This window comes from Cupressus sempervirens, chromosome 6, assembly GCF_028749045.1.
Source record: "Cupressus sempervirens isolate cs-2001-9-10 chromosome 6, ASM2874904v1, whole genome shotgun sequence".
Lineage (NCBI taxonomy): Eukaryota > Viridiplantae > Streptophyta > Pinopsida > Cupressales > Cupressaceae > Cupressus > Cupressus sempervirens.
In genome coordinates, this window is record NC_143123.1 from 116,547,847 (window position 1) to 116,572,545 (window position 24,699).

General features: G+C 35.0%; 1 protein-coding gene across 1 annotated transcript in view; it reads left to right on the forward strand.

The window, feature by feature from the left end:
* The first annotated feature begins 401 nt into the window (after window positions 1-401).
* LOC149551485 (actin-related protein 2-like) overlaps window positions 402-24,699 on the forward strand; it is a 35,271-nt gene continuing 10,973 nt past the window's right edge. The window contains exons 1-10 of the mRNA XM_089786980.1: window positions 402-1,002; window positions 3,803-3,913; window positions 12,907-13,041; window positions 13,268-13,339; window positions 13,495-13,573; window positions 14,379-14,428; window positions 19,068-19,171; window positions 19,271-19,339; window positions 19,444-19,507; window positions 19,676-19,744. Coding sequence (XP_089643106.1) covers window positions 961-1,002; window positions 3,803-3,913; window positions 12,907-13,041; window positions 13,268-13,339; window positions 13,495-13,573; window positions 14,379-14,428; window positions 19,068-19,171; window positions 19,271-19,339; window positions 19,444-19,507; window positions 19,676-19,744 — 795 coding nt within the window. The 5' untranslated portion in view covers window positions 402-960. The remainder of the gene's footprint in view (window positions 1,003-3,802; window positions 3,914-12,906; window positions 13,042-13,267; window positions 13,340-13,494; window positions 13,574-14,378; window positions 14,429-19,067; window positions 19,172-19,270; window positions 19,340-19,443; window positions 19,508-19,675; window positions 19,745-24,699) is intronic.

Sequence of the window (24,699 nt, forward strand, 5' to 3'; positions counted from 1 at the left end):
TAAATTTATTTATGTAGACTTTATTAAAACAATATGTAGTTTAAACAAATGAAAAATACTTCTTTGTAATTGTTCAACTAATTTAACTAATAACTAGCTAAACAATATTGATTACAAAATAATATAATATGCACAAATACTAACAAATATCCCTTCATTAAATATATCTAAAACTTACATTTAATTTTGTCTACAAAAATTAATATTCTCTTAAAATTAAATTAAATAACAATGTTCATTACATACTCTATAATAATTTAATTTTGTCTACTAAAATAAATATCGTTAAAATTGAATAAAATAATAGTGTTCATAAAAAACTCCATAAGATTTTCTATCCCCATTATTTTTTTAATTATTCAGTTCAATACTTAAATAAATTTTGAAAATCTAAATTGTTTATAACACTGCATTATCATGAGTTGAAAGTACGTCTGAATATAAGTTATTTAATCTCATAATATCAAGAATCAGCATCATCTCATACAACAGATCTGCTACAGTTTGAACAGTCTTAATTATAAAATCTTTTTTGACTTCAAAATAAAGTTGGTTTAAATTAGAAAATGCCGGGACTGGAAAATTCTGTTCGCTTTGAAAATGAAATATTAAGCCAGGGCAAAAATTAATAAAATGAGAGGCAATTTGTTGAATTTTTTAACATCTGACAATAACAGTGATAAGTAAGGATCACGATTGAATTCCATGATTACTTTGTCAGATCAGGGAAAAGTAGTACGCAAGTTGGGTGTTTATCCATGGCAGATCGAAAAGGCTACTGTGAAAAGAAAATAATTTTGTACCTTACAAAAAGATGCTTCGAATGTACTCAATTAGAGAGAAGATTATGTCTAATACGTTAAATGAAAGGGACGCTACAGCGAGGGAGAGCTTAAATGTGAAAACTCATAAGCATTTTCATTGAATGAGTTGGATCCTTGGTGATGCACAGACGCAGAAATGGAAGGCAACAAAGTAGTTGTGTGCGACAATGGAACTGGAGTAAGTTTTCGATTTCTCCGCCTCTCTGAATTTTTCAAATTGAAATTGACGAGTATGCAACAATTATTAAATTTTATAACAGACATTTTAAAAAATATGTTCTCACACTCAGATGGATCTTAAATTGGAAGATCAATACGAAGTTAGTTCTACAGGCTCCCAATATTAGTGACAATGTTTTTGCGTTGAGTCTATTTCTGGCCTTCTGAACATCCCATATTTTGGTTTTGATAAACATCGCTACTATGTTTGAAATAAAGAATGGCAAAATTTTATAACAGTCTATCCAAGTCAAATGGATCTTAAATTGAAACATCAATACGAAGTAAATTTTACAGGCTTCCAATATTTGTCACAAGGAAGTTTTCGTTTGTCGTCTATTTCCGGCCTTTTGAACATCTTCTATTTCGGCTATGATAAAATCGCAACTAGCTTGAAATAGAGAATGGGAAACTTTTATGATGGACAGTTTTGGATGTTCTCAAATTAGATTGGTCTTTGATATAATGTAGTGAAGTTGATATCTACCTTAACTGAAGTAGCTAGTATAAATGAAAAATTACTGTACATAAACAACAGGGATTTTTTCATTTAAATTTGTCACCGTCACAATCTTTCTCTATATAAATTTGATACAATGTAACGTATTTGATATTTACATGAAGATACCATTTTCAATAGCTAGCACCAGAGAAATTCACTATACATAAGACACCTAATTTTTTAGCCCCTAAATTACTGAATACGCGAATTTCCCGAAGTATATGCATAGTCCAGACATTTCCTCTTAGGTTTTTGACTTAATGACAAAGTTCAAAAGTAAAATTGAACACAGCTTCACTATTAGGTTTTTGACTTCAGGACAAAGTTCAAAGGTAAAATTGAACTTGTCAATCCACGTATAAAGTGAATGTGAGAAATACACGAGTTCACGTGGTAGAAGAAAAATAGGCTTTCAATGCAGACCTCATGGTATATTCATCACTCTGTTTAAGCTTTAGAAGCTTTTCCAATTAATCCTTGCTTATATAAAAGTACCATCTTTTAAAAATTTCCTTCAACTTGAAAAGGAAAGAAGGGGAACAGTAAAGTGTTGTCAGGAAACTTTTTTGTGTTCGTGTCATGAGAAAATCAATATTCCGAAGTATGAAAAGGAACTTTCAACTCTGTTACAAAATTCCATCTGTTGATCAATTGAATATAATTAAATTATAGTTTGTTAAACAGATTTTATGCAAAATTAACAACGAAAAAACACAAATAAGAGAGTAGAGTATAAATCTTAGAATACATTTCTCACACCCATTTATTATATCAAGAGTCCTGCCCAGAGGCACAATTTAGATTTGTTTCTAACTGTTTTTGAACTCAGCTAGTTACATCTAAACACACATTTTCTTTGTGCTATACTTATTAAAACAGAAATCCTAAATGTTTGGCTACTACTCCCACTTAGCTAAATATTCTTTCAAGTAACCTGCTGCACATTGAATCTTTTCTCATTGAACTCAAACGTATCTTTTCACAATATCTTTGTCAATGCATCTGCCACTATCATTTGCATTGCACAGTTTTCCATCTGCACAATATTCTTCTAAATTTATTCACAAATACAAGGATACTTTAATTCACCATTTTCAACTCTCCCGTGAAACTTTACATTCTGTCTCAACGCCATGCAATATGGGTGGAAGACTTGATGAGAATTACCCGTGTTCCCTTGCGTGCCATAGAGAGATTCCCTTATTGACTTATATAGCTATTGTGCTTCAAATTCAATTTTTTTATCTGCTCACACTTGCGTAGGCATTATTTTATGCCTTCATCTTGATGACTGAATGTCGAAACTGAACAGACACCTCTTGGTGTTCCGTTTTGGTATCTGAATGCAATCTTCTTTTAATTTTGATAAAATCTTCATTCTTTTCTGGTTTTGGTCTTCTAAATGACCTTGAAGATTATATTGGATCCCCAAGATTTACCAAACAAACAAAAATTTGTTTAAATTATATTTATGTCCAACCCTTTTTAACTGAAAAATTATCTTTGCCCATTAGCTCCATTACATGAATGAAATAGGAGTTACTAAAAATGGGCTCTTAGGAGTTATAAAAAAATTATGCATATCATAATATATATTTTTTAATTGTATTATTATATGTTAAGCGAAGGTAGATTCGAACCCAAAACCTCTCACATGAGAGGCTCGCTAGTTACCGTTGCGTTGTAGGCTTTTGCCTCTGCATACCATAATATTAATAAACAGATGATCTATCCTAAAATCCAATCAATTGTCCTCGACATCAATAAGAAATCCATGTTTTGTTGTAAGAAAACTTGTGCAGTAAAAGCTGACAAATTTAAAGTATTTTTTACCATATTACAAATATTTTAGATGTAGAAAGAATCCCATAAATTATAAATCAGTCAAACATCTGCTAAAACTCTCTTGTATTTGCTTGCGAACTGAATTTGTTCAGTTATAGAGTTGGTTGTCTTTGGCAAGGGCATCCTTGGATGATTTGGTCTATTTAATGTACACCTGAGCACTTAAAACAGAAGAAGATTATAAATTTAGAAATTTGGGATAACAATAATAGACAGCTGGGGAAAAATCTGTTTAGTAGTTTTTCCGGTTCTTTGCCTATTTGTGACGACTTTTAATTTATTGATGTTTTTGGCCAAGAAAATTTATTGACCATTATTTAATGAATGGTTCTTAACATTTTTTTTCATTCTTTCTTAAGCTGATGGCATTTACGTTTGATCTGAATTGAACTTCTCATTATCATATTTGCAGTTCGTCAAATGCGGGTTTGGAGGAGAAAACTTCCCAGCAGCAACATTTCCCTGCATTGTTGGGAAACCGATTTTACGCTATGAGGAATCACTATGTGAAGAGGAGTTGAAAGTATGTAACCAGGCAGTACAAATCTCAATGTTCAATTCCTTTTGTGATGACATGATTCAATACTTGTTTTTATTATTAGAAAGATTAAAAGCAATCGTGAATGTTGGAAGAATGTTAGATCGTTAAGAGGAACAGGATATATTATGAAACAGATTTATATTATATTGAGACAAGGTTGTAGATACGGGAATCCAGATTACAAAATAAACAGTTTAGAATAGTACAGAATAAGTCAAAAAAGCAGTCCAAAAATTGATCCTTAAATAGCTAAATTGACAAAAAAAGCTGAAATATCAATTGATCCTATTGGCTAGCAACAAACTTGAGGCATCTGAACATATTTGTGACCTCTTCAAAGTTGATAACAGATCAGATCAGGAAAATCTTCCTAGGTGTTTCAAGCCAGCTTACAGTTGATAAGCCTTAGAAGAAGGCCCAGATTGATTTGGAAACCTATAAGCAGCAATCCATTTTGCAAATCAAATTTTTCTTTGGATCAATCTAGTGCTTCAAAATTTATAGGAAAAAGAGTAGGAAGAATAGTGAGCTGGCTAACAACCCCCAGCTGAGATTTCGCAGAGGCAATTGGCATAGAGGCGAGAGGAAAAACTTGGATAACGAGGTGCCAATAATGAGGGAAATTTCCCAACAGCTGCAGATCAGGTTGGTCATATCCAAGACTAACGTAATTTTCCTCAAAGCCATTGAGTATGTTCCATTGCTCTTCAATTCTTGACCCTGAAAATGTTTCAAAGACTCATTTCTCTGCATCAGTTTTCTGATGTCTTTTGTGTTTTATCTTTTGAGTACTTCATGAAGGCCTTTAACTCCATCTCAAGTCATCTTTTCCAGAAGTTTGTCACATTGATATTTTTAGTATTCTAATTTCTCATTATTACCATCAAGTGGCTTTACAAGACCATTCTTGTGCCATTCTGGAATGCTTGGGGCCTCTTTAACTTCATCAAGCATAGTATCGGAGTCTTGCAGGCTTGCCATTTTTCACTGATTCTCTTTTATATCAATATTGATGAGAAATTTGCTTGGACGACATATTCGTGCAGATTATGGTTGCTTCACCATGCTATGATTGTTATATTTCTCATTGCTGATGACACTGTCCTCTCTCATTCTCCGAACAGCCTACAGAGATAGTTGGATTGCCCTTTCTAAGTTTTGTGATCTTTGTCAGCTTATGGTCAACCGTAGTCTAAGTGAGGCTGTGGTCTTCAACCCCAAAGATTTTCTTTCTAATTTTCATTTCTTTTGCAAAAGGGGCCCAATGGAGACCATCACATCTTATACCTATTTAGGAGTCAAGTTTGGCAGTTCTCTTTCTTTGCAGCCAAACTCTTAGTCTTGTATTTGCAAGGTAAATACTTCTCTCCATCCTGTCTGTTAATGCTATTAGGCACATTTCTAGGCTGCCCCTTTGAATACATACATACATACATACCATCCATGCATGCATACATAGAGAGAGAGAGAGAGAGAGAGAGAGAGAGAGAGAGAGAGAGAGAGAGAGTACTTTTTTATAAGCAATGGTTTAGGACATAGTCTCCGCGAGATTGTGCACCCCCTGGAGCTGCGTCTCCCAGACCTTGCGCGTGCCCAGAGAACTTCAAATTTGGGTGGAAACTTCACGTCTCAGTCTTCCAACATCTCGAAGTCCCCCATTATGTATTTTGACGTCTCCCACATGTCTTCTAAGAAAAAGCATATTAAAAAGTAATAAAAACAAAACATTTTTGTTTTTTAGTTGTTTGCAGTGTGAGTTTTGAACTATTTGACTCTATATGACACACTACTAAATGAGTAGATGACATTATTATTACAATTACTATCACTATTACTATTAGTGATTTGAATTTCAGATTTTATATTTTGATTCAATGGTTTTAAATTTTAATGTTCACACGTAAAACTTTCCATTATTCTTGTTTTCAAAGCTCTATGTCATGATATTTCTTGGAAATTATTAAATCGTATTAAAAACCAAATACTGTGTCCAAGTACCCTAGTCTCCTACTTTTGGAAAATAGTTGTACTCGTACCAATGTTTGAGACCTCCAAGTCTCCCTGTCTCCAGGTGACTACGTTTTAGGATATGGAGGCAGTGGTCTGTTTGAATGGAGAAGTCGGAAACCTCAAGTTTAATCATGCATCGAGTTGTAGCAATATTCATTACTAAATAGTACAACACAAAGGCTTTCATCCTCCCAATCTGATGTAAATCTAGTACATCATCAAATCAAATATTAACATCTTGTGTTGCAAATATGTGTAGAAGAAAGCAAACTTGGGAGAAAGTCATGTCAAGAATGGAAACTCAGAAACTTTGACAACTTACACTAGCTTAGAAAATTGGTCATGCCTCCATACTTAGAAAATTGGGAGATCTTGAGTCGGTGTATGGAGGATGAAGGGAAGGAACTCATTTACAAATTTGGATCAAGGGTAATGCCGGTGACAGCAAATGGGTATTTTGGACTACAACATAGATAATGGAAAAGGGGATGTGACAAGTCTGCCCTACTCAAATTTGCTTTCTTTCAAGCAATTGTAAGTTCAGTTCTCCATCTCCTATCTGGAATTCTCTGCAGATATTTGTATTCCCTGATTCTTCCCAAGCATCCTTCTCTATAGGCAAGTTCCTCCACTGAACTAGATAACTTTTTAAAAGCTCCATGTCCCAAATTTCTAAACCTTTGACTTGGATCAACAGCAAAGGCAGTCAATCACCCATATGCCTCCTTGTGACAGATGAATGAAAACATTCACAAACTTCCGCAAGAATGAAGGTTGCTAGATGTGTTCACCTCCATGTTTGTGTTGTTGATTCCTTGCACACTTATCTACCCATGGATTTATTCACCATGCTTATGCTGCAGAGCGCTGTTATTCACTTGAAGTCCTTGAGATCTTTTTGCGGTGCTTATAACTTCCTCAACAAGGTAGAGGTGTCCAAAACAATTTGACCTTGACTCTGGATGGTATACTTTACTCAATCCTATAACAGACAATGCTTGTGTGGCTGCAAATGGTGCAAGGTAATAGCTGAGACTGATAATGATAATAGTTCCAAAGCGGGACATAACTTTGACAATAATCTTGGTCATTTTCCTTGTGCAACCTATCTACAAAATGTTATTCCCACCTCTTTTTCTTCTACCTAGATCAAATAATTGTGAAGATGAATATGAACTTGAGCTTCTTCAATCAAGCTCGTTAACATCCTTGAAGTGTCTTTGTATTGTGTCAGAAACTTTCTTAATATGAAGGGTGCAGAAAAATCCCACCTCTTTGTCCTTGAATTGTGATTGTGGCATTCTTAAAATTACACTCATATCTCCTAAAGTATTATAATAAAAATGAGTTCCAGTCCAGAGACACTTGCCATGATGCCACAACTTGTTCCCTTTGACAACTGGCATGGATCAGATTGTTTGGGGTCAAGAAATTTGGTGTACAAATAATAGGTTGCTAGAAATTTCTCTGAGAATAGCATTGTGCAAGTTGGAGCACTTGCACTTAGTGGCCCCAATAAGTGGGCAACACTATTTATGGAAGATATTATCCATCCAAAGCATGAATTTATAGAAATGATGGATAGGATCATAGCAACATGGCTGCAAAACTGAGTTCCTATATCCTAAACCAAGACAAAAAAGGCTGGAAACTTCCCTGTACTAGCTGAGAACATTTCAGCAATGATAATGGTCCAAAGACTCCACCAAGTGACTGAAGATCTTTATCCGTTTGCAAGTATGTGGGGGCGGAGTTGGAAACATTTAGATTCGTGGACCGGTTGTTGGAAACCACCTTTATGCTGGTCCTTGGTTCATGTTTTTGGTAGTCACCACTTGTCCCATCTATGAATTCAGTGGATTTATGAGTGATAACTTCTGGTGAGGGGCTGAATCAGTAGACTGCATTAGGGATTCATAGCAGCTCTTTCAACATACAGATTGGTAGGTATGCTTCCTCACAAAGATAAAGACTATCCTTTAACAAGATAAGTACAACGTGAAACAGGAGGTGTTATAATAAAACAATCAGTTTCGTTGTGTATATATACACTTCAACACACATCCAAAGGAGGTTGACCCCACACATATGAAAAGAAGTACAACCAAAATAAGGCATGGCCTAAAATTCATTAGAAGGCTCTTATACAACTTCAGAAATTCCAACATTCCACGTAAGCTTGACTAGGGAAATAGATCATTAAAATTGTTGTGGAACACTCCCCCTTCAAAGGAGATTCTTGAAGGCCGATCAAACACCCAAGATAAGAAATCCTTTGATACATCACTCTTTTATTTACCAAGTGGTGCATTGTGCCATGGTGTAAACTGATCAATAATTCTAGAGAGTGTTAATATCAATAATTCTAGAGAGTGTTAATATCATTTTCCTTAGTAGTTAAAGCAATACACTAAGGAGAAGCATGGGGAGCACAATGACAAGCAACATAAACTTTGTGGGAAGAGAGAAGCTTATTCTTCCTATCTTCCTAACATATTCTTTGAGATGCCAAGTCAAAGGATGATAATTTACATGCTTATTGCCAAATTTTCCATAACAATTACATTTTTCCTTGAAATAACAAGATGAAACCTATTTATTCTATTTTTTTTCTTAAGTATCTTAACCTTTATGTTTTTCTCTTCCATTTTTTTTTTGTATAAGATATTTGGCCCTTGTACTTGAGATCTTTGATCATCTTATTTGCAATATTGGGCAAAGAGCATGTGGGAGTGTAATGTTCCCAATTTTAATTAATTTGGGACCCAAGTTATTAATGTTTGTATTGGTGGTTTCTGGTTGATTTAGTATATCTCGGACCCATTTTTAATTAATTGTTCCGTATGTGTTGACCGTTGGCTATCTTTGTACACCCTCGGGATGTTTATCCGAAGGGTATTTAAGCGCGACGTGTAGATTGTAGTGAGTATGCAATTTGGATTATTTCTTTGTACTGCGAATTCTAGTTGGGATTCCCTATTGTTTGCCATTTTAGAAGTGGAAGATCTTCCCTATTTGGCTCTTTCGGTTTCGATGGGATTCAACCCTCACCCTATTCCGTCTGTGTATTTCTTGATTTGATTCTGGCAAATATCGATATATTTTGTGGAGCAACTTTGTTGGTATCTCTTGTTTGTATATCTGAATTGCTTGTCAAATATTGTTGATTATCGGGAATCATATGTAACTCACTAACTGTGGCGCAGGACCTCCCTCACTCCATTCTCTGCGATTTCCTTCTCTGTCCCATACCATACAAATTTTCGTTTACTTACCGTATGGCTACCCAAGGCCTCCCATATAGCCCTATTGCTACCATATGGCCTGTCCCAGACTACCGTACGACCTGTCCCAGATTACCGTACGGCTTTACCCATCACCATACGAACATCCTTCTTGGACCGTACGGTCACCCCTTTCACCTCTTGATTCCACCGTACCTAATGCACTGACTACCTGAGGCACAGAGGAGAACTAGTTGAGGCATTGGAAAGACTACCCAAGGCACGAAGGGGAACTACTTGAGGCACTGGAAAGACTACTTGAAGCACGAAGGGAGAACTACTTGAAGCATTTGCTACTAGGAGCACACTACAAGGCTACCTAAGTAATTGCCTATGGATCGAGATCACCTACAGGCCGAGTTCACCTTAGGAACATTACAGGGAGTATGTAGGTAAGTTGCCTTTGACAAGATGTTTAGACATACTAAAACTAAGAGCTGAAAGTTCTCTTCCAAATCCAAATATTCAAGGAGCATAACCAAATTGACTTTTCTTGTTCTTTTCCAAAAATATATATAAATCAGATCGGTTTCTAAAAATTGTACCATGAAGAGGAATTAAAATAAAAAACCTAAAAAAGTAATAGCTTGATAAAAAACACCTATAAAAAAAGCTTGATAAAAAAGTCACATAAAGCTGAAATTAGGACTATAAAAGTCCCACCTAGTTGTGTTCGATTGTAGAAATTAATAGGTTTGCACCCGCAGGAACAAAGAAACTAATTCTAACAAACAAGAACAAAGTGAAAGAGGAGATGTAAATATATGCTGGTTATTATAGGCTCTTGATAACAATGTTACCAACCTCAGACTTGGTCAGGGCCAAATTAGGCTTGGACTTGGTTTCGGCGGCCGAACTCTACGAGGACTTGGCGAGAACTCGACAAATTAAAAAACTCATGAAATTCAAAGATTTTTAAGGATTTTAAGCTTTTTTCATGCATCATTTAGACAATTAACATCAAACACACAATAATTGAGATAAATAGAAGCTACTTTGCACACATATACAACTTTTCACATAATAGAAATTTGAAATATAGTGTAACTTTCAAATGTCTTTAATACGTCAATATTTATGGAATATGCAATCCATGGAATCAAAAATTCAAAACATATATCAAAAGAAAGGCTCATAGCAGCCCATGTCTTCCTACGAGTACACCTAAGATAGGTCATGGAAGCCTCTAGAACCATCCTCTCTCCCTGTGTCTGAGGTTGAATCTTAGTGACATGATCATCCTCCTAATCCTCATACTCATCCTCATCCTCATAATCCTCATCATCAGAGTTAGATCCATCACTCTCGGCCTCAGGGTCCTGCACTAAGTCTCCTCGTGCTCTAGCCTCCTCCACTGCCCTTGCCATTGCCTCTGCCTCTCGATCCACCTGATCAATCCACTCTAAGTCTTCATTGTTGAAGACAGGATCATCAACCTCTTTGTTCCACTCTGCTTGTATATCAACCTTCTCTAATACAATGAGAGATGTGTCGATGCCCAAAATCTGTTTGTGGTGGAAGTGAAGGTTGTAGTGAACAAAAACAAGATCATTCAACTTTTTTGCTACCAACAGGTTGCCCCTCTTCGAGTGTATATGCTCAAACATACTCCACTTGCGTTCGCATCCTGAAGCACTAGATGGCTGGCTCAACATACTCCAATTGCGTTACCTCTTCAAATTTGCTCTAGAAATGGAAATGTACCCCAAGTTTGAAGGAGCTTCCTCCAAATGCTTCTTTTAACTCCTCTCAATGCTTATATGCAAGTCATGAAGTGATAGAAACAATCAGCAACCAATAGATGAGAGCCAACCAATTTGCTAATCTATCTCCCAAAACCCCAATACTCTTCCCTGAACTCTTATTTCTCTATTCTTTGTGCTTGCAAGTGATAGAATGACCTTTCTGGGTCTTACTCATGCTTAACATACCAACTAAACAAAAAAATATTAAAATTTTGTTTTTTTGCCTTTTCCAAATGCTGCTTGCTGGCCAAGTTAGGCTTACAGGACTCGGCTAGGACTTGGCCGAGTCTGAGTCTTGAGGCAATTTACCTTGTTTTGATGCGCTTGCCTCGGGACTCGCCGAGTCTTGTAACGCTGCTTGATACTTTATAGAACTCGATTACAATAATAAAACAATGGGATTGGGTGTGTCTATATACAAATCATTACAATTTCAAAAAGGTTGAATTAAATAAGTTGCTTAGCCTAAAATTCATTTAAACATCCTTACCTAAGATTATAAACTCCAACATTTGGTGTATAGTAATTGAGGTTGTTAGTCTTTTGCAATTCAATTACATCTTTTCTATAATTTTCTAAATTGAGAAACCTGCATCATTATTTGTAAAACTTAAATTTAGCAAAGAGTTAACTACCGCTATTTTTTTACATCAATGACATAAAATCTAGAGTATATTTCCATTTTGATGCTTTTGAATGGTTTGTGTCAACTTGGAGTGCATCTATGTTTTGTGTGATTACGAAGAAAAACCACTCCTCTCTTGATAAATAGAAGTTGGGCACTTGCAAAGTAGAAATGAAAGAATGAATGAGATTGTATGAATGTCTAAAAATGACCAGAGTAAGGTGATGATTAACAACCTGAAACCTTTTATAATAGCTACAGGGAAAAAATAGTTGACAATTTGCTACTCCCTTCTTACGTGAGGCGCTTATGGTGATTATACATAGATGATAGGATCAAGCCATGTTACAAACTTGCGAAACAACAACATACAATCAAGTCCTACTAGTAGAATGCAATTTATAGATGATTGACGAAAAATTATTAACACAATTCATTAAAAGATACTTTGCAGAAGTAGGTAACTTAGTTTTTCTGCCCTTGAAAATGGTGTACTTCCTTATAATTCTCTGGTCGATTTTATAGACAAGACAGAATGACAAACAGTTGGGTCCATGCTTGCAAGGCTAACTCAACCAGTCAGATCAAACATTTCTTCAACTTTTGAATTCTTGTATCAAACAACCATCCACAACAATAATGATAAAAAGAATTATGCATGTAAATCTGTTTGAGTTCATCATATTTTCATTTTCCATTCAATACAACATTGATAGAACCTGTTTGAACATTGCTTGATAAGTTCTTTCAGATTCATTTGAAGACAGGTGCCTTGGTTATTATCTTATGCTCTCTGTGTTGTTTTAAAGGTTGCAACATAAAAGGTAAATGCTTTATAAATTATTAGTCATTATGAATTCTTTTTATGACATGTTTTGTATGAAACCAAGCATTATATATCCACAACCAAAATGCTATCATGGATATTTTGTTAGCCTAATTTGTATATAAAAAATTATTTGGAAAGTTTAACAACACTTGTCCCTGTGCAAAATCTTGCATTTCAAGCTGGCAACTGTACACATTGGTCAGGTTTATTAATTTTCTCCATTGGTTTTAAATGACTTAACTGCTAGTTTTATCCATTTGAACATCAGACTTGAGTCAGATCAGTTGCTAGCTGTCATGTATAAAACTAAGAACATGTTTTTGATATTTTTTTTGTTCTTTTCCAATTTACGTCTTCATTCAATAGGATTTTTTTCAACTTGAAACACTTGAATATATGGACATTGCAAACAATAATGTAGGGATGGCGTGAGGTATTTGAATGGTTCAAAGTAGATGATTTATGGTTTTACAATGTTCTAGGACATGGTTGTAGGTGAAGCATGTTCCAGGCTTCGAAACCAGTTGGAGGTCTCATATCCCATCAAGAATGGCATCATTCAAAATTGGGAAGGAATGAGTTGTGTGTGGGATCACATGCTATATGAAATACTGAAGGTAAACCCTCCATTCCCCATACCGAAGTAAATGATCAATGGCATACTTGAGGGACTTCTTCATTATTGAAGTGTCATATCTTTCTTTAGCCTATTTGTTTTCAGTTGTCTGTCCGATCCAAATTTGATTCTTGTGTTGGAATCTTTCTGTTTGTTATTCTTAGTTTTGAACGTTGATTCGCCAATTTCACAAATCATAGGTAAAATTCTGGTGTTTGTGTGAACAGGTTGAACCTTCAGAATGCAAGATCCTATTATCAGATCCACCTCTTAATCCAACAAGCAACAGACAAAAGATGGTAAATTGAGTACATTTGTATTTAAATTTTGGGTTTTAGGTTACTAAAGAAAAATATCACATGCATTAGTTATTGTCCTGACTTTCCTAATCCTTATACACTTAAACATGCATTTTTGACAGGTTTCTGAAAAATATTATTTTTTCTTGTGACAGGCAGAGACAATGTTTGAGAAATACAATTTTGCGGGTTTGTTTATCCAAATAAGTGCTATCTTAACACTTTATGCTCAAGGTGCCTTCAGCTTCTCAAAACTAGTGTAATTGTTTGGTTCAGGTTTGCTCATTTTTGGCATGCCTATATTTCATAAACAATCTAGAGCGATACATTTTAAATTATTTTCTACCTCATAAGGAAGAAATCATGTAGCAAAGACATCATTATATGGAAAGCTCCATAGCCTTTTGTAGAACTATGGTTAAAGAAGGTTTTTGAGATATATAAAACATTCCATTTGATTAAAATTTAAAATGGCAGATGATACTTTGTGAGGCCATTCAGCAAAACAATTAGTTCATTCACTGTAACATTTTAAAATTTGACAATTTGTTAAGTAACATATTGAATACCATAGATGCACTTCACGATCTATGTAGAAGTTATCATTTTCAATAAACAACTTGTTAGGTGAGGAATATATGTGTGTGCATGCATGCGTGTGGCAATTGAGTTATTATTGGAGATTCTAAATCAGATGACCTGAGATGAGTAATATATGAATATTTTGTCTACCCATAGAAAGTCATCAGTGACTGGATACACATTGTAGGATGAATTTTTATGCTAATGAATCTCATTTCCCAAGCATAATAGAAACATTAAAATTGCATAATTTTATCTAGTCATTGAGTAGGGTGATTGCTAAATATTGTTTTTGCTGCATTTGAAATCACAAGTCCATGAATGCAAAGGCAGCATTTTTCGCCAAGTGGTATTAAAGTACCCAATGTTCATTGTTTTTAGGCTTTTGTATCCTTAAACTAAATCTAAGTCAAGACAATATTAATAAAGTATGAACAAAATGGGATATATTGTGCAGGGCTCTTGACAGGTCTAGTTGTAGATTCGGGAGATGGAGTCACAAATATTGTGAGTGTTTCTACTATTTCAAGATCTTCTTTGTTTCACATTATCTATCTGGTGGAAGATATAACAAGTAGACCTTCAATATCGAATATTGTGCATGCAAATATAAGGATAATTGATGCAGGATTAAAGCAACATTTCTTTTCATAAAACCGTCATCAGGATCCAAGGCTCATATTTTGTGATTTTTTTCTAAAACCAAATAAAACAATGCTTAGTATATTTGTATTCTGGAAAATAGAGCAAACTCTATTCTCAATGAAACTTTTTGTTGAACTGTATTTGATGTTTAACCTTATTAGCCATGATACATCTTGTGAATGAGGAAAAGAGTAATGATTTATGAAGACACTCATAGAATTCTGAAGCCCCATTGCCAATAAATTGTTAGCAGCTAAAAATATATTGAGATGTCATGAATGACACACAAGATCAATTTGCAAACATTTCACATGATTCTGAAGAGGAAGTATGTTATGGGAGTAGAGCAAAAAGAACCTTGGCAGTTGAATCAGAGATGCTAAAGAAATTCAATTATGCAGTCCTTCTAACTTTCGTCACAAGATTCTGAGCACTAAGGCTTCGGTACTTAAATAATTTGTCTGGAATTATCCTTGCATCAAATATGTCAGAGGTGCATCTAAACCCTAATAGATTGTTAGCAGCATAATGAATACATGATGTATTTGTATAAATACTAGCATCAAGCAGGTTAAGTGGATTTTGCGGCTCAAAAGTGATATATTTAATTAATAATAATGATTTTTTTTTGTAGAGGGTATTTATAAATGCATACACTTGGTGGTACCCTTTAATTGGATATCTCATCTTGGCATTCAAATGCTGTTATTTTCTCTATATTGCTATCTGTTATTGTAGTTATTTAAGTGCAGTAAGTCTGTCTATGCTGGAGTTGTCTCATAGCTGTTCAAAATACATTGTCAGACCCATTTCATGTAATCATTCCTCGGACTGATGTCTTATAATGCATGTTCACATAGTGATAACCATTCAATAATGAAGGAAAATCATTTTCAAAAGAAGCTAGGGACACACCAACTCCGCCTCAACTCTTTTTTACCTAGTGAGAATATAAATCATAAAAACTCATTTCAAGAACAATCTCAAGTGTCATGGACCAAAGTGAAAATTGACCTTACCTCAGGAAACCATTTACAGGCATACATACAAGTATCAGTCAGTGGTTAGGCACCATGATTTTACATCACTCATTGTACATTTGTAAATCAAATCTTTTACCAACGTCTAAAGAGAATGATTCAAAATATGTAGGAAATGTTTTGGAGACTCTACTTACACCTTAGGAATCTCTAGTATTAACCACATTATAAGGCAGACACCTTTTTTATATAACCCCATGCCCTCACCATCCATATTAGACTAATAGTTTCAAGTAGGGTTAATGACTGCATAAGTAACTCAGATAACAAGGATATTTTCCAATATTCCCATGTGAAGTTCATTATCATAGGATTTTATGGCTCCATCACCTCAACATGGCCGATCTAACCTCCTTGGTACTGATAACAGCAATTATTGATACCTATCTCAGATTGCTCCAAACACTCATAATTAGAATGCAGAATCAGTGAACATCTAATATGCAGCCAGACAGCCTCACAACGGGTAATAGGCACAGAAACCCAGGGGTTTCAGTAGTCCTATAGTATGTGTAATATCTGCCACCTTCTTAGAACAATTAGCTTATAGGGCCCAGCTGAGTCTAAGGTTAAGATATGGCAGCTAAACAATGAGAAGACCTGCAAAGGTTAATAAATTCGCAGTAAAATATGAAAGCCTTCAGATCCGCAATCAAACCAGTTATCCTATCAGGTGGCCAGCCTTCCAAAGACCAACAATAGAATTGATTTTATAGTGATGCCTTAGTAATCAGATCAGATCCTGTAAATGTTAGCCACAGCCCTGCATAAAATCATGAGAAATACAATATGCTAATCTAAAAATGTGACACTATGGAAAAGCTCAAAAACAATACAATTTTGCATCAAGCTCAGATTTGCTTGAAAATAATTATCATCTCCAGCTGAATTGTTGAATACAACTGTGGTCCTCTAAGTGAAATCCCTCCAAATAGAAATTAGTGTTTTAAAAATGAAAAATTGCAGCCGAGTAATTTTGTCATTGCTTGCACTTAATTTGAAAATTCAAATCTCTCAAATGTCATATGGATATTTCAAAATGGAGCACTAGCTTTACCTTTATAGGCAATTGCAAATTTGGGTTCTCAAATAAAGTTTTTCCCTCTAAAAGACTAAAACGATTGAAATAAAAAAGTAACTTTATTTTAAACCAAATACACAGGCCAGGGAGTCCATATTGATGGCCTCAAAAAGCAATACTAATTTACCCAAATAGAGCAGCAGTTGGGCCCCAAAAAAGGCAAAGTTTTCAGTCTAGTGATGGGCATAATAATACTTGTCCATTCTAGTAGAGAGATGCAGTCCACAGCTTTGATAGTAAGGATGATACCAGACCTATAAGACAATGGTCTTGAGTTGAAGAACATCTTTAAGTTTTTTCTCAAGTTATGGAGGAGATATGGAGATTATCTTTCAAAAATTCAAAGGCTTGTTTTAATTAACTAAATTGTTGAAAATAGAGAATTATACCAATCAGTTATACCAATAAATGAATTATACCAATCGAATAGGTTTCCAGGTAGCAGTAGTATATCTACGCCTAATAATTGATAAAAAATAAGGTAACCAATAGTGGAAAATTGCCTATCCAAGTGCAGCCCTAATTGTCTTATCAACATTATATAGAGTATCAGCTCCAGTAACTAAAAAACTACTAAAAGAATCATAGAACCACGAGGGCCAGTCTTGACTCCTAACCAGTATGATAGCAACAAAAAACCCAATTTTACAATGATGTTCATCAAGGGCGTACCCACACAAAGAGATGAAGGTTATGGTACCATAGAGGGGGGCTAAAGAATATTTTTTAGCAGGAATTGCTATAAAACATTAGGAGCCTTTTTCAGGTCAGTTGTTCTTAATATTTCTGTTTCTTTTCTGGTGAGAAATTTTAGGAGGAAGTGAATAATTTTAAATAAAAAATTATAGAAACTATATGCAAATAGATGATCCATCCTCTTTTTTTTTTTCTTTTTTAAATTAGAATTTTAAAATGGTGTCATTCAAAGCTGTCAGATAGGCAAAATGTTAGTTTTAGGTTAGCTTGGACAGCTGTTCGTCCATATGTGATTAATTGACAAATAATTGTTAGAGTTACGACAAATATTTGTTAATTAATTGACTCCTTCTAGAAGCCACTAGTAACCTATTGGTTAGGTTGTTTTAATCGAGAAGCAACTAGAAACTTCTTGGTTAGGAAACAACTAGAAACTTCTTGGTTGAGTTGTCTTTATCAAGAAACAACTAGAAACCTCTTGGTTAAGTAGTATAAAAGGGCGTCAAGGGAGGCATTTAGAGAACAGTACAGAGAACAACAAGAGTTTTAAGAAGCATTTGCAATGTTAGAAAATGAGTTTGCAGTGATAGCAAATAGTCTTGCAGTGTTAGCAAGGGCACAGTGTTAGCGTTGGGGATAATAGTGGAGAATATCAGTAGGAGGAATTAGGAGGTTGTCTGAATTCTGCTAGTGAGAGGCAAGGAATTTTGTATCTCTTGATTTGCTGAAGTTAATATATTTTCCATCTGCAGAACTAGTTTTCCCTTGGTGGTCTTTCCAAGGATGATTTGTCCAAAAATATTGTGTTTTGAATTTCTTTCCGAATTTTATTGGTGAAGTTGCAGTTGTGTTATTTTTCGATATTAGCTGTGAATTTGTTTCCAGCAGTTTAATAATTGTTTACGATAGAAGATTAATAATTAGTGACTGCAACAGTGTTAATTTTCACACAAAAATCCCTATGCTGGAGGGGAAAATTTTCTACACCTGCTTAAATATGTTAGTTACATAGATGGGGTTCCTATTAAATAGAGAGAGGTCGATTTTAATCCTCTAGCTTCATTTTTTCAATTCCAAATGATGTCATCGGAGTAAAAACAGGAGCCCAAACCCATTCAATGGGACTGCATCCTAACAAACTAGAAGGCTACCCTCAAGAGAGCTGCGGCAACAATAATTTTCCCATCACTATTGTGAATAACCGCTGTATGATGACAGTCAAGTTCAAGAGCAAGTCGGTCTTTGTTGACCATGTTCTCTATTACTAGGTCAGAGAAAAGATGCTTACAAAAATTATCAATATTCTCCATAACCCAACAATCATTTCCTATACAAATCAAAATCCTGAATAAATTTATAGAGGGTGTCAAAATTCTTTTCTCATTTATTGTCTCCTTCACATTGTAGTTATGCACGAGAAGGAGACCTAAGCAATAGATTTTAAATAAATTCTGCATAGAGGTAAAGCTAGAATCATTTGACAATATTGTTTTCCTGAATAATGAGTCAATATCATGCGGCTGTGATATTGAATCTACAAAAGATATGTTGAAAAATTTCTTCTTAGTTTATTGCTAGAGATTACATGAAACATTTGAAATTTTGACATAGTTTAGTAGCAGCACAGGATGGAATATAATGTATTCTTCTTGACCAAGCTAAGGATTTGGTGATTTTTTTCCAGGTTCCTGTCATAGATGGATATTCATTTCCTCATGCGACGAGACGAGTGAACATTGCAGGGCGTCACATTACATCTTACTTGATTGAACTTCTACTTCGAAGAGGGTAGGAAAGTAGATAATGACAAAAAAAGATTGTAAAAGCATCAATAAATTCTAATTGGATTCCGGGATATGGACTTATTCATGGATATTTGTATTACAGGTATGCTTTAAATAGAACATCAGATTTTGAAACAGCAAGAGAAATTAAAGAACAACTTTGCTATATCAGGTAAGGTAAATTACAGGAACCATAATACAATTCTGATGATGAATACCTTTAATAAATTCAATATTTACAGGGTTAATGATTTATCTTTTACAAACTTGCACAAGCTATGATTTCAAAAGAGAGATTCAACTTGGATTGGAGACGACCGTATTGGTCAGGCATTATACGGTCAGTTCTTGTTTCATTCCATATGATATTCCTTTCTAGACATACTTCTTGGAGACTTTTCAGATTTTATAATTTACTTATGAAATCCATTACAGATCTATCATTTTCCAGTTTCACATGACAACAATATAATCTTTTTACCATTTCTGATGTCTTTTTGCAATTCAGCTACCAGATGGAAGAATTATCAAAGTTGGCTCAGAACGTTTTCAAGCACCTGAAGCCTTATTCAACCCAGTCAGTTATTTTCTCTTTCACGCATTTACCATTGCAGGCTTATCAATAAAATGTATCTTTTTAGTATTCCATACTTGAGTAGCTTTATGGTACTAGAGTCTAGACCATAGAACAAGATACTAGATGTAATGGGCTAATGTTAATTTAATGCTTTTGTTAAACGATATCATTGTCCTCGCTAAAAAATGGCACTGCATTTCCCCTCGACAAGAGTACCATGTGCCCTCAAGTTTATTGTGTAATTATCTCCTCCCTCTAAAACACATATAAACACTGTGAAACATACATCTACATAGAACTGCTGCCAACTATGTTGCAAGACCCTTTATGTGAACTACATATTCCCAAGATTAATCTGTGAGGCCACTTCCAATTTTCTAACATATTGTATGGTATAGTAGCCAATAATGTAGATCTGAAGACATGGAAATAAGATTTCATGACTCCAATCTGCCTTCTAATATTGTCTTACTCTTACCACATTAATGAAACAGTAATAGATCATGAGATAATTTTCAGTAAGCCAGAAATGTAAGTAAATATGACCACGGGACAGGAAAACAATCATGGCATATATTTGAATAACTGCAAATGCCATCAATGAAAAGGAAAAATAAATAGAAAGGCTCTGGGGAAGATATGAACTTATGAAGTACACATTGACACAATGAATTTTCTGTTGTCTAAAATGAGGCCAGAAAACAACAAATATCAATACAATGGCAAATGTATACCTAACTATTGGTTTTAGTACCCACATAGATTGACCTTACTGTAACTATAAGGCCATCCTGTAATAGATTCTGTAGATGAATTTTAGATTCTCAAATGAAGCATAAAATATTATTGTAATTCAACATGTTTGTGCTAATTAATACAATGAAATAGAAACAAGAGTCCTTGATCTAGTTGAGGCGATGATACTAGTACAAGTGTTGGTTGGTATTTCAAACAGCAATTTTGTAGTGGGAACATAAATTAAAATTTGTTGTGGTGATGGTTAGCTTCACATTTATATACCAAGACAATTGGTTAGTGGAATGTATTTGATATCGATGAGGCAAATTGATTTTGGGTTCCTTCCATTTTATTATACACGTATTTCTGTCAGCAATATTTTCAGTTGTTATGTAGCACAGTTCAAAAGTAAAACCATGTGACAATATCAGAGTCCCAGTGATAGAATGGATGCAACTATAGTTACTTACACCTTGGAAAAGTGTCCTAGTGAGAGTTTTCATACATGTGCATCAAAGCATCAATTGGCCATGTTCATTTGGTTGCATGAAACCACCTTCCATGTTCTCATCATTGGAAATATTTTCAGCAGATTTTTCAGGCTGTTTGAAAAAGGTGTTTCGAGAGGCTTCTTGATAGTTGCATTTGTATCTGTGCTCAATTGTCTGGTCTAGTAATTTGTTATTCATCATCATTTTGACATTTACAAAATTCTCCATCTGAGTGGGTCTTGACTTCCATTCCTCCCAACTTTTTCACCCCATCCTACATATCAATTAGTTATTTCCCTCCTTCCTGGACCATCACTGATCTGCAAACAAGGATTGATATTCCACATACCAATCATCAACATACATATTTAATGAAAATAACAAAGTGTTACATGACTACCAAATACTAAATTGAAAGGAATGTAAATGTGAACTGCAAATTAAGAAGAAAAAGGATTTACCCTAGAGAAACCCACACATCGGAAAAAGAAATCCGAGCTAAGATCCATTTAAAATCCACAACTTCCGTGGAAATTACAATCCCCATTAGCCCGATTCTCAGTGAATTCAGTCCCAAAGACCTCTAACACAACTCTTTTACACATCAAATTAGCTTAAAATGGCAAAATTTTCACTAGGAGCTGTAAAATCCTATAATTTCCAGTCAAGACTCAAATCTCTTACATTAACTCTTTGAATATTTCAAATTGATTCTCAGAATGCATTTATAATGGCATATTTATGATTTACAAGCCTGAACAGAATTCTAAAAGTCACCAAAAATCAAAAAGGAAGAAATTGGAACTCCACAAGATGCATTCTCATCACAAACCCAACCCACCTCTTTTCAGAAAGGAACATTTTAAAATCTATCACCTGTTACAAAACTACCATTTTTTGATGTTTTTTGCCCTTCTTCAAGAAGCCATAACTTTTTTATACAAAGTTGAAATGAGGTGTCATTTTTTCAAATCATTTTGTGAATATCTTGTTATGTAGTCATTTTTGTGTGTGCTCTGCGATTTTCATTCTCAATTTTGCATGTTTCCTTTATGTTACACATAGTTGAATACTCGAAGTCTAGATTGTATAGATTAAAGGTGTACAACAATTTTAGAAGGTTGTAATTTGAGAGGGTGATATCCATTGTTGGTCAACACTAGGAGATTATATCTAGTGTTTGACAGATCACTTGATTTCTAAAAGCTAATGAATATGGGAGACTTTTGAAGCCAATTGTGCAAACCAATGCTCTAGCCTTTCTGTGTTTCCTTTAAATGAAGGAATCTCAATTCTTTTTGTGGCCTCCCTCATTAAAGCATTTGTGGTAGACTTGTTTTACTATGGAAATTTTCCTCTACTTCTATGTGGGTTGTTCCCTTGCTTTTGATAACCTCCAATGAGCACAAATTCTCCATGAGAGCCTCCATTAAGAGCTCTAGAGTCTCTAGTGATAAAGATATTCTTGCAACATATATTTCTAGCTTGTAGAACCTTGCTTCTTTCTCAAGTTGTTTTGCATCTCTCCATGTATCTTAGTTCTATTTTCCAAATTTGGAACTCAATGTCTCTTTGATGAGGCAACAATTTTTTTTACTTGCTTTTCATGTGTACCTACAAAATCACTCCCCAAAGAAAGAACTATTATGGTATCACCTGGTTTCTAAACTGGGATGGATATTCCATACACTAGTCATTAACATATGGATTTAATAAAAGAAAATAAGTGGTGTATGACTACCAACTAGTAAACCCAACCAAAGGAGTGAAAATAAAACAAATCGCCATGCTCAATTAAGAAGACACAAGATTTACCCTAGAGAAACCCATGTGGTTCCAACAAAATGTGAGCTACAACTCATTTAAAATCCACAAGTTCAATAGCAAATACAATTCTAGGTCCCTTGGCCACACAACCAACCTAAAACTTAGTGATTTTAGTCCCCAAGACCTCTATCACATTTCTTTAACAATTCAAATTAGCTTGGGGTAAAATTGTTCATTAGGAACTATTTAATCCTCTTGACTTACACTCAAATCCCATTCATTAACTTCAAACCTCTCAAATCAATGCTTAGAATGCATTGACGTATTTATGTTTCACAAACCTAAATCAACATCAAACACCCACCAAAAGTTGAAAAAAAAAACTAGAATACAAAGGAACATTTTCTTGTCCTAGGAAGTGCAATCACACAGGTCCAAAAACATTCTCATGGCATTGAGCGGTGGGAGTGTTAAGGGTTCTGTGGTTGGAGATGATGGTGAAAGTGACTCTGATGGCAGTGAGTTAGACGGGGGGGGGGGCGGCCTTCTCCTTGTGTGGGTCATGTGCAATGGGGTTATGGTGATTTTGAGAGGGAGTTTGCATATTGGCGTCTCTCTTAGGTTTGTAGCGCTAGTTGAGGGGCTTTGGGTACATTGTCTATTGGTTTTGGGAGTCCCTTCATTGGGTTATGGCCCACACTGTCTAGAGTGGAGGTGATGCTCGGTGGTGGATTCTTGTTCCCCTCTCTCCTTGGTTGCATTTTGCTGCCATGGATGGTTGGTTAGGGCTTGATCCTGTTGATGGGAATTTCTAGGATCCCTTGGCTTGTTTTGTTGTGGTAGATCCAGTACTGTGATCCTTGGTGGGTCTTTTTGTGGGGTTTTACTCCATTTTTTGTATGGGTTATTTTTTGAGGAGGGGTTTTTCTCATCCTTGACTGTTGAGCTTTAGTTCTCAGGTCTTTTTTTATGAACCCCAAATCTTTTATGTGATTTTTCTTTGGTGGGCTATTATCCTTGGTTGGATTCTTCCTTGTATGGCTCTCCATGGGGAGTTGCTGACCCCTATTGAGGTGGGGTTTCACTCTATGTGTAATGGGCACCCTGGAAATGCCCAATAACTGAACCAACTACTAATAGAGATTTTAACGTCTTTGCATAGATTTAAACCACATAACATGAACATAAACAAGGAATTCATGCAAACGGAAAAATTGGACTACTGCTGAAATATTATTAGTTCTCAAACTAATAAAATTAAGTACATAGTAATGAATTCCAAAGGCCAAACCTCAAGGGAATGACGTCTAGAATGTCACAAGAGAGGATGGATGTCCTCTAATGCCAAGAATAGAACTGTAGATCCAAGTTCCTATCAAATGCAATTCACCATCATCCGATGCTAAACAATGAAGCTTCCACCTCTATTTATACTTTCCCTACACCCTTCTAGAAGGAAATCAAATATTAATTGATTGCAAGTACTAGAAGCTTCCCCCTTCCAATAATTAATGCACTCTCTAGAAACTCCTCCCTTGCAATACAAAAATTAAATGTGCTTCTAGAAAATTAAATTACTAGAGGCTTCCCCCTTTCCAATAATTAATACACACTCTAGAAGCTTCTCCCTTGTAATACAATAATTAATTAAATTAATTAAATACAAAGTCACCTTTTAATTTTAATTTATTTAATGACTTTATAGGAAATTAATTTAATTTCCTCTTATGCTCCACTTAGCCTTTGGAGAACGTGAAGGCTAAGAACTCCACTTAGTTGCTAAAAAGATGAGGACATTACAGTCTGCCCTCTTTGAAATTGCTTGTCCTCAAGCAATCTCAGTCCTGTTTTCTGTAGCACTTGCTCACTCTCCCAAGTGGCATCTTCCTCTGGCAGATATCTCCATTTGACTAAATATTCTTTAATCAACCTATTTCATAGAGTCCTTTCCCTAGTATC